At 38.3% G+C, this 10,904-nt stretch overlaps 1 protein-coding gene across 1 annotated transcript; it reads right to left on the bottom strand.

Annotated features, from left to right (window-relative positions):
• Positions 1–1,688: 1,688 nt before the first annotated feature.
• LOC109214426 (far upstream element-binding protein 2-like) lies at positions 1,689–8,491 on the bottom strand. Its single transcript, XM_019378341.1, has 6 exons — positions 8,063–8,491; positions 6,726–6,994; positions 6,503–6,595; positions 6,346–6,417; positions 6,075–6,191; positions 1,689–3,185 (listed from the first exon to the last, which is right to left on the bottom strand). Exons 1-6 carry the CDS (start codon positions 8,370–8,372, stop codon positions 2,034–2,036), a joined length of 2,013 nt encoding a protein of 670 aa, XP_019233886.1. The 5' UTR covers positions 8,373–8,491; the 3' UTR covers positions 1,689–2,033.
• Positions 8,492–10,904: the final 2,413 nt, after the last annotated feature.

Here is a 10,904-nt window from a genome sequence, read left to right as displayed (position 1 = left end):
ATCCGATCCTATATGGGTTTGTTTGGAAAGTTGATTGGAGGTTGTATCTAAAGTTTTAGTCAATTTGGTGGAGATTTTGTAGTAGATTTTAGAAGTTTGGGTTGAAATATAGTTGAACAAGAGAAGAAGAAGAATTTGTATTCTATACTCAAATAGTATACAAATATACCATTTTGGTGTACAATTCATTGCAACTATATACCCTATTAGTATAGCCATATACTATATTGGTATCATATGCTAGTTGATTCATTTTTTTATTGTTAGCTGCATTTATTAGTACAATATTTGATTTTATTTTAATAATAGTAATATAGTACAATATCTTGAAAATCTTTATTATATTAATTTGTGGTTACACTTTTTTTTTAATTTTTCTCTTTTATGCTATGTGTGTTATGTAATAGTAGTATNGTCATATAGTTGTCGGTAATTAACCAGTAAAACTGTATACCATGTTGGTATAGTTATGTGCCATATTGGTATCATATGGTAGTTTGAACATTTGTTGGTTGTTTTGGCTGCATTTCAAGTAAATTCTATTCTGAAATTATTTATATGAACGTGATTTGCAGTGCTGAAATTTTTTTGTGCTAATGGATATAGATTATGTGTCTTATGTAATAGTTTTTATAATTATAGGTAATTGTTGGAACGACCCATACACCTATATACCATGTTAGTATATGGAATGAGCAAGTTGCTTGGCGAATATTTAGCTTGCAACGCGAGCACGTAATTTTCTCATATTGTTATTGTATCATTCAATATTTTGGTACAATAGTATAGTCACAGATAGTTGTAGCAATATTCTAGAGCAATCATATACTCTGTTGGTATAAATGTATACCATATTGGTATCATATGGTACTAGAAGTCTTTTTTGCTACTTATATTTTTATTGCATTTTCCAACATTTTATTATTATTTCTATTCTAACTAGTATATATGGAAATTTAGTGGCCTTAGATTATGTTTTCTTGCTCCATCACTGGTTGGTGTTACTGCTAATGGTAGATTATGTACTGATATTTGTAGGGAAGGAGATTAAGGTTTGTAGAGCAGTCACGTGGAATTAGAAAAGGAACAAGAAATAAAGAAAAAAATAAAAATAAAGAAGGAGTCAAATTTGAGTGTGAAATAAATTATGCTAAAAATATCAATAATACGATTTAGGCAAAAGTAAATGAATAAAAGAGAAAAAGATTAAAAAAAAATAGGAAGAAAATGAGAAAAAAGAAAAGGAGAAAAGAAAGAAAAAAAGGAAAAAAGAAAAGAAGCATAGAAATAAAAAAGAATTTGAGAATAAAGAAAAAATTCCCCACAAAAATTACTATTAGTAGGCAATGTAATTAGTTTATGAGTAGAAAAATAAATGAGTAGACAAGGGTAAATAGTTTTATTTTTGTGGGTAACTGTGTCAAAACCCCTTATATATACATCTTGTTAATCTGCTCACTATTTGGACCTTTTTGTATCTATAGAATGACTCGCTTCTCACGTACTACACTGTAAATTCTGTTCGAAGTAATTAGAAATAGTGGTAATATGGAATTTCACAGCATCTAAAAGACTCGAATAAAAACCCCCATAAATATAAACTACAAAGAAACAAATATCTCCCGGTACTTGTAGTTATTTCCATCTCATTTTGAGGTTATTATGTAACAAAATTCATGAATGATAAATTCAAAACAGAATCCACCTCGTTATATATCATGATAGGTAGTTACAAATAATTCAAGCATGCTTGTTCTTCCTCTATATATTCCCGCCTTTCGAGACGCTTTATGTTTTAATAAAAAGCTCAAATAACATGATCAGAGAAGTACTCGAGACAAAGGAATCTTAGTAGCTCACATGTCCCATTTCAACTAACATGGAAAAGTTCACACGCTCTGAGATGATGCCAAAAACAAACTGAACAATAAGACTCTATCCTAATACACAACAGGACCTAAACATTAACACTAAGCAGATAAAACATGCAAAACAACCTTAAAGGAACTAGCTATCATCCAAGTAGATGCTCATTAACTCTTCGGTGAGGCTTTTGGAACTCCCCCAGCACTAGGCTGAACAGACTGGGATGTCGGATTTGCATCATAGGTTCCACGTGCACTGCCACTACCACTGCCATCAGATGAGTACCCCGCCGGAGGCTGCGCATAACCACCAGCATAGGCACTACCGTAAGGTGGCAGCTGCTGCCCATAGCTAGGCTGGGCGATAGGTGGAGCCCCATAGGCTGGTGCACCATACCCAGGTTGAGCTGTTGGAGTGCCATAAGACGATGGAGCTCGCTGAGCCCCAGAATCACCCTGACCATAACCTGATTGAGCAGTTTGTGGCTGTGGAAACCCGGGCTGCACTGGTGGAGGCTGGGCATGGCCTCCTTGTGCACTAGGAGACTGCAGTGGCTGACCAGTTGGAGGTTTTTGAGCTTGCGGGGGGCCATAACCAGCAGCGGGCTGGGTGCCATACCCAACTTGGGAAGTAGGTGGCCCGCCATACCCAGCCTGAGTAAACCCTTGAGATGGGTAACTAGGATTAGGGGTGGGCTGCTGGCCAGACTGATATCCTTGTTGACCCGTAGCTGATGACTGAACTGGTGCAGGTGCTTGACTGCCATCACTTTGCGCACCATATGAAGTGTTGTGGCCATCATAAGCTGGGTTTGGTACATTCCCATAACCGGGAGTAGAGCTATAACCTTGTTGCTGATCATAACCAGGACCCTGATAACCAGATTGAGGAGCAGGTGCATGATATCCACCGTAGCCATCTTGGGAATAACTTTGTCCCTGGTTGTAACCTGTGGCTGATGGCTGATTGTAACCATAGGCGGTAGTATCAGTTGAAGCAGATGAGCCTCCAGGTGTTTGTTGTTGTGGGGGTGCCTGCTGACTATAGTAATCATAACCACCTGCCCCACCTGCCTGGGACGTTTGTTGATTTGGTGCAGTTGCCTGGTCCCAACCAGAGGCTGGTTGTGGGGGGTAACCAGTGTAGGGTGGTTGAGACATGTTATACTGGGGGGATGGACCTGGGTATGCTCCTGGTTGAAGGTAACCATAACCAGGTTGTTGCATCTGCACACCAGGAGGAGCCCAGCTTGCAGGAGGTCGAGCTTGATAACCTTGTTGAGGATATCCTCCAGACATTCCTGGATTTCTAACACGATTCTGCAGAAGAATTGTTGTCTAAAATGAACCAAGAACTATCTATCCAGTTGCATATTTTAAGACATTTTCAAAGGGCAAAACAAGCACATAGAGATAACATAAACACAGCAGATAAAGCAGAAACATTACCACAATATAAACCCAGTATAACTCAAAAGTTATCAAACTATAGAAAATATACATCAAGACAGGTGTAGCCGCCTACATACCGTACTGATTGGGTGGTACAAACTCCTGCAGAAGCCCATCTTCATCCAATTTGAAGCGAAGGATACCATAGCAAGTAGGAAAAACAATACAAAAAACAATACAAATTCTACATAGAGGCAAAATATTTCTAACACAAAAACACTTGCAATGACCGACGAAGAAATATAGGCCTTAATGATCCACCTTCATAAAAGATGACCCAATGGTTTATGCTTTAAGTTGTCAGCAAAGCAATTATATACGTTGAAAGCATTTCATTCCTATATCCTGAACTAAATTAGATATTTCAGGTTCATTGTAATCCAGAATAAACATCATTGAAGATATTGATTTATCCAGAATAAAGACAACAGCACCCCATCATAAGGCTCCAAAGATGAACTCTTAGTCGTCGTTCTGTATTCATGAATAATGAGTTAATGACAAGGAGAAAAGAGCAACAAGGAAAAATGTGTTATGAAAATGGAGGACATTAGTGAACACCAACAGGAAACAATATTGGTAGACACCGCAGCAGTTTTAGAAGGCAACATATCACTTACCTTGATATAAGGTAACTAGATAAATCAGCCATAAAGACACCGCAAAGCAGAACCTTAACTATCGAAGCTACCAACTGGACTTGCAAGAGAAAGAGCTTAATCTCTAGGGCTATCAATAAAAGGTTTATGAAAGAAAAAATTGATCTCCAGGGCTATCAACTCAAAGATTTACTACAGCAAAATTGAAAGAGGGGGGGGTTGGGGGATTCAACTACTATGGCTCCAGAGATGAACTCTTAGTCGTTGTGCTGTATTCATGAATAATGACAAGGAGAAAGGAGCAAGAAGGAAAAATGTGTTATGAAAATGGAGGACATTAGTGAACACCAACAGGAAACAATATTGGATACATACAGTTTTAGAAGGCAACATATCACTTACATTGGATATAAGGTAACTAGATAAATCAGTCATAAAGACACTACAAAGCAGAACCTTAACTACCGAAGCTACAAACTGGACTTGCAAGAGAAAGAGCCTAATCTTCAGGGCTATCACTCAAAAGGTGTATGAAAGAAAAAATTAATCTTCAGGGCTATCAATTCAAAGGTCTATGAAAGATTCTCAGATATAAGGGTAATCATTTACTGCAGCAAAATGAAAAGGGGGGGGATAATCAACTACTATGGCACAATAAATCTAACTCTGAAATAAATGAACAACTGTCAAATAAAAGAACACCAATAGAACTAGGAATGTCACAGCAGCATAAATTATAGCTTAACCACATCCTAGAAATAATTCCAGTTAAATTGACCAGTGAAGAAATATTAATATCTCGATTTTGACTCCAACGAGAGAAAAACAATCTCATAAGAACTTAGTCTATTCCCCTGCATCTTCAGAAAAGAAGGGTCTCTTTGTTGTCAGTAGTTAGGTTGGAAACCATACCAGAACACTGCCGAGGGAACAACAACACTAAATGGTTTCATGTTGGTGTCACCAATTGTCCAATACACACTAGCCTACAATATTTCCCAATAACAATATTAGTGACCAGATACAAAATTAACCGATACAGTTTGTCTTATCCTGATTATAACTAGAAAATTCAAACCAAGTATGATCACAAATCTTATGAATAAAGAATACATCTTAATATTAGAGAAAAATTTTAGATTGGTTTTAGCTACCTTCTTGGAAAGGTTTGTCCCCACCTGCCTCACAGAAATCACCAGAAGTCCAGTAAAACTATTAGACAGATCAATACATAAAATAAGGTTATGTCTAGAACTTTCTATGATCATCATCGATACAATAACTTAAACTACCGTGGATTTCAGACAAGAACCCAATACCCAACCCTGCAACAAGTACCAGCCTCAATGAACTTCTGAAGAAACTAATCAGAAAGCCGACAGGCATAAGAAGATGCCATGTCATACTGCAGATATGTCCTGTAGATGGAACATTCACGGAAAATCAATATGGTATTGTACTGTAGAGTGGTATACCGCACTCTCCGTCGCCTATTTGCAAATAGAAAAGAAGCCTGTGACTGAAAGGAATAACAGAGGACCTAATTGCAATTAGAAAAAAAAACATGACCGAAGGAATAAGAATTCTCCCTTCAAAAGTAAAGCAGAGCCGGGGCCCATCTCCTTCACACAGGGGTAATTGAAATGAACTAGAAAGTCCCATGGACTGAGCTGTGAATCAAAAAGAAGGCTGCAAAACGATACCTGCAAACTATTGAATTCCAGGGACACAAATAGGACCAAAGACAGCAATACACGATTATCACAATTATAGATGCAAGTGATGACCACCCAGTAGAAGTTAGATTGAGAAACACTCAGCTTGTCATTCATGATGCTTTAGCAACAGAATAAATTTTAAAACACTGGTTAGAACAATCCTAATTAAGAATTCAACTAAGCACTCACTGCAAAAAAGTTAAACATATTACCTCATAAATATGCTAAGAGAAGGAAAGCTAGAACATCCGGGTAAGTTGCAAATTTCCACAACATCGAATCGAAGTACACAGTGAGAAACAACAAATCCATATCACAGAATAAGACATAATCATACACAGAGTGGAAAGCAATAGATTTAACAGAGTATGCTTCCTCACAAGAAAATAAGCACCAAAAATATCAACTGTCAGATTGACAGATTAGGTAACTACAAGTACCTCACTAGTAACTTCATACACCAGCTGTTTAGCAGCCTCAATCTGTTCACTTGACCCATCAATTTGTACTGTCCTCTCTCTTGATGTATCACCTGGAGGCAAATGTAAAGGAATCACCTGTGACAATTTGGGAAAAGGTAAGACAGCTGACTTCATATCTCATCTAAGCTGATCTGTGTTCCAGACAATGCAAATCACTAGAATCCTTGACTAAACGGCATCACTACTGTTGCGAAAGTTGCACTATTATCTGTGAAATCTTTAGTATTACCTGAATACGAGCTCCAGTAGTTGCTTGCATATTTTTTATGGTTTCACCTCCTTTGCCAATAACAAGACCAACCTAAGAGCATACCAATAGGTCTGAGAGACTAGATAAACTGGAAACAGATTATTGCAGATTAACCAACTACAGCAGTAAAAGTCACCTTGTTGTTGGGGACTTTCATTACAAATTGTTCTGCTCCAGACACCTGTCCAGTTATCCTCCGGGAAACTATGCCAGAACCCCCTGCATCAGCCTATTTGATATGCATTGTGCATAGGTAACACATTCAAAATGGCAGAACCCGTTCAATTTGGTTTGATTCAAGACACAAGAGCATTTTAAGGTACAGTATTGTTCAGGTATTAACAGATAAAGATTAGCACCTCAGCAAGAACATCACTAATTAATTGTTCAGCCTTGGCAATTTGCTCTGGTGTGCCCACGAGTTCAACCCCTCTAGTTGGAGAATTTAGATCAGCATCCATGTCTCTAGTAACCTGAATCTTGGCTCCAGACTGTAGTTGAAGATACTTGATGGTCTCCCCACCTCTGCCTATGATCACTCCAACTCTCGCATTTGGTACCTCAATCTTCTTGCTTCCCCCCGGATAACCATATGAACTTGTCACTGCTGGATTAACAATGGGTTTGTCTGTGGTTCAATAAAAACAAAACATTTAAACAGTAAGTGGACCCATAAGTCCATATCGATAAGTTGGTTAATAAGAAGAGCATAAGATCATCAAGAGATACAAAGCACATGAATGGTGACCACATTAAAAGATGAAAAGAAACAGCAACCCGCCCCTGTCACTGGCACAAAGTTTATAACACAACCTATTGACCTGTAATCATTCACATACAACTCAAAATATTTTCACGATTAAAACTCAACACTTGCAGCAGCTATTCATTCACAATACTATGTAATTATCAACGTAGAATAGGAGAAAGTGATATGGAGTAAGACTTGGGAGATTCTAAAAAGAAAAAACTTCTCACTTCAGCGCCCACAAGTGAGGCAAGTTGTAGCCCCCACACCCCACCCTTTCCCCTTGGAAAACAATGTCCTGCAATTCATGGTGGCCAATTTTGAAAAAAACATTTAAATCATACCAAACACACCCATAAGACACACGCCATCCCCTAATTCTCGACAATAGAAAAAACCTACTATTTTATAACTAGACCCCTTGTTAATTATAAAGAACCAACAAAAGAAAATAAACTCTGATGAAAAAAATAGCTCAAAAGACCTGGCTCCAGATAAATACACAAAAACTACATGAGCCCATTTTCAAGAAAATGATTAAATCAGAAAAAAGAAAATAGAATAGAAGATGATCGTCAACATTTGCTCCAACAACTAGGAGTGATAAATTGTCAAACATGCACATCACTAATTCCTGAGAATAAATCTTTACTACTTTTTTCAACTGTTCCCTCTATCTACAAAAGATAACACGCATAGATGCAATAAATAACTTAAAAAACTTTCCCCCAAAGTTCAGCAAAATAGAAGCATATCCATCCTTGAGAAAATTAATAAAAATGTCAAAATCAGTAAAAAGAAGTAGTAGACATTATAAGGACCAAAAAATGCAACAAATAAATCTAAAAAATCATCTCTAATTAAAGGCACAAAAAATAAGCAATCATTTACAGAGAAAATAAAAACAAACAATTGTCTTATAAAAAAACAACAGCTCAAAACCCTTACGTTCAAAAGAATCAAATGGAGCACCAACAGGAGCGCCGTTATCAACACGAGCTTTTTTCGGCTCGGCAGCGCTGTTGAAGAGCCGAGCGGCGATTTCCTGAGCCTTCTGCTTAGCCAGCTGGAAATCATCCATAGGCGGAGGAACGCTGTTGTAAGAGGCCACGGCAGGAGCGGCGCCGGAACAATCAGAAATCGGTGCAGAGAATCCTGTGGGTTTACGAGGAATAGGAGAAGGCGTCGTTTGGTCTTCGTACTTCCTCTTGTTTGTTCCTCCAACTTCTGATTCGTATTGAACATCCTCTTCCGCCATAGTTGTGTTTGTTGTATAGGATTTCTAAGAAGCAGAATTTGGAAACCCTACAATGAGAATTAAGAGAGGGATTATAGAGAACAGGGGCAAGTTTGGGGTCAAAAGAGCAATTTATAGCTGACCTCTTGAGTTATTTTTAGATAAGGATGCCTTTTAGATATTTTCTTTTGGCAACCTATTGAATTCTTATATTTATATAGTATTATATATCCAGTTTAAGTTTCAATTGTTATAAATATATTATTATATTATGGATGTTCATTTATTACTCCGTTGTGAAGAAGCTTATCCATATGGAACACCGCCGTAAGTATGTTTATCTATTTAGTATTCTATTGGAAATAAGCCTCCTGAAGAAGCTTATCATTTCGGTACGTCGTTATGGATAAATATTACCCCCGGTAGAAGATTATCTATATCTGGTACAGTAGCAACTTACAAGCAGCTTACACAGCAGCTTGCAGTAGCAACTTACAAGTAACTTACAAGCAGCTTACACAGCAGCTTGCAGTAGCAGCTTACATAGCAACTTGCAGTAGCAGCTTACTGTAACGACCCGGCCGGTCGTTTCATGAGTTATCGTTCCGTTTCCCCAATTCCTGCTTCTATTTGCTTTGTTTATCGGTTCTATAGGTGATCGGGTTGGTAGGCTCGGGTTCGGAAAGGTTTTGAGAAGGTTTGAGACACTTAGTCTCTTTTAAGAAAGCTTAAGTTGGAAAAGTCAACCGGATGTTGACTTATGTGTTAGAGGGCTCGGATGTGAATTATGATGGTTCGGATAGCTTCGGGAGATGATTTGGGACTTAGGAGCGTGATCGGAATGTGTTTTGGAGGTCCGGAGTAGATTTAGGCTTGAATTGGCGAAATTGGATTTTTGGCATTTTCCGGTTGATAGGTGAGATTTTGATATAGGGGTCGGAATGGAATTTCGGAAGTTGCAGTAGCTCCGTTGTGTCATTTGGATGTGCGTGCAAAATTTCAGGTCATTCGGACGTGGTTAGGTATACTTTTTGATCAAAAGCGGAATTCGGAAGATTTTAGAACCTTAGGCTTGAATCCGATGTGTTTTGGTTGATTTGACGTTGTTTGAGGTGTTTTGAAGGTTGGTATAAGTTTGAAGGGTAGTATAAGACTTATTGGTGCTTTTGGTTGAGGTCCCGGAGGCCTCGGGGTGATTTCGGATGGTTGGCGGAAAGATTTGGAGTTGGTTATGACAGCTGAAATTTCCCATTGCTGTCATAACCGCACCTGCGGCTAGGGGACCGCAGGTGCGGTCTCGCAGAAGCGAGATTTGAATCGCAGAAGCGAAAATGGCCTGGGAAGGCAGAAACCGCAGAAGCGGTAAGGGGAGCGCACCTGCAATAGCGCAGGTGCGGGCAGTACAACGCAGATGTGGTTTTGGCCGCTTAAGTGGAAACCGCAGGTGCGGCGCTTGGGACCGCAGAAGCGGTTACGCAGGTGCGACATCTGGACCGCAGGTGCGAAAAGCCTGGGTCAGAATGTATATATTTCTTCCTTCGCGATTTTCAGAGGGTAACAATCCTTGAAAAATGATAGGAGCTAATGATCAAAATGATCATAATGAGGAGGAAATAAGCTCTAGAAGAGCCAACGACATAACATTTCATGAAACTCCCGAAAAATTTAAGTTATCTGAAAATAAAGAAAGTGATGAGATCTCAACAAATTATGTCGCTTAGGAACTGATACAAAATAATCGTCGATGATATATTTGATACAATATAGCGCACAATATTGTAAAAGATTATGAGGATCGGACATGTAGTCCAGACACCTGAAGATGTCACACCATTTAAATGTAAGTCATAACTTATATGACTCACTTGATTAATTCTATATGAAGATCCCTGAAGGATTTGAAATGCCTGAAGCATATAGTTCAAAGTCTCGAGAAATGTACTCGATATATTATAAAGATCTTTGTACGGTCTAAAGCAATCTGGGCGCATATGGTATAATCGCCTCAGTGAATATTTGCTAAAAGAAGGTTATACTTGTTGTTTATATTGATGGCACAAATCTTGTTGGAACTCCAGAAGAGCTCCAAAAGGCAATTGAATATCTTAAGAAAGAATTTGAGATGAAAGATCTTGAAAACACAAAACTTTGTCTTAGTCAGCAATTGAACATTTAGCAGACGGGATTTCTTATCCATCAATCTGCCTATACAAAAAGGGTCTTAAAATGCTCATACATGGACAAAGCACAACCATTGAGTACACCAATGATTTTTTTTATCTCTTAAAGTGAATAAGGATCCGTTCTTACCTCCAGATGAGGATGATGAACTCCTTGGTCCTGAAATACCCAAGTCTTTACGAGGGGGAGTAAAGTATGCACTGTACTTTTTTCCCTTACTCAGGTTTTTTCCCACTGGGTTTTCTTGGTAAGGTTTTTAATGAGGCAGCTTGCAATGTATATTACTAGTGTACTCTTTTTTCTTGACTAGGATTTTTTCCCACGGGGTTTTTCCTAGTAAGGTTTTAACGACGCACGTAATAATGAACATCC

This window comes from Nicotiana attenuata, unplaced genomic scaffold, assembly GCF_001879085.1.
Source record: "Nicotiana attenuata strain UT unplaced genomic scaffold, NIATTr2, whole genome shotgun sequence".
NCBI classification, from domain to species: Eukaryota; Viridiplantae; Streptophyta; class Magnoliopsida; order Solanales; family Solanaceae; genus Nicotiana; species Nicotiana attenuata.
Note: the sequence above shows the minus strand (reverse complement) of the source record. Positions and strands in the feature narration are given on the sequence as shown.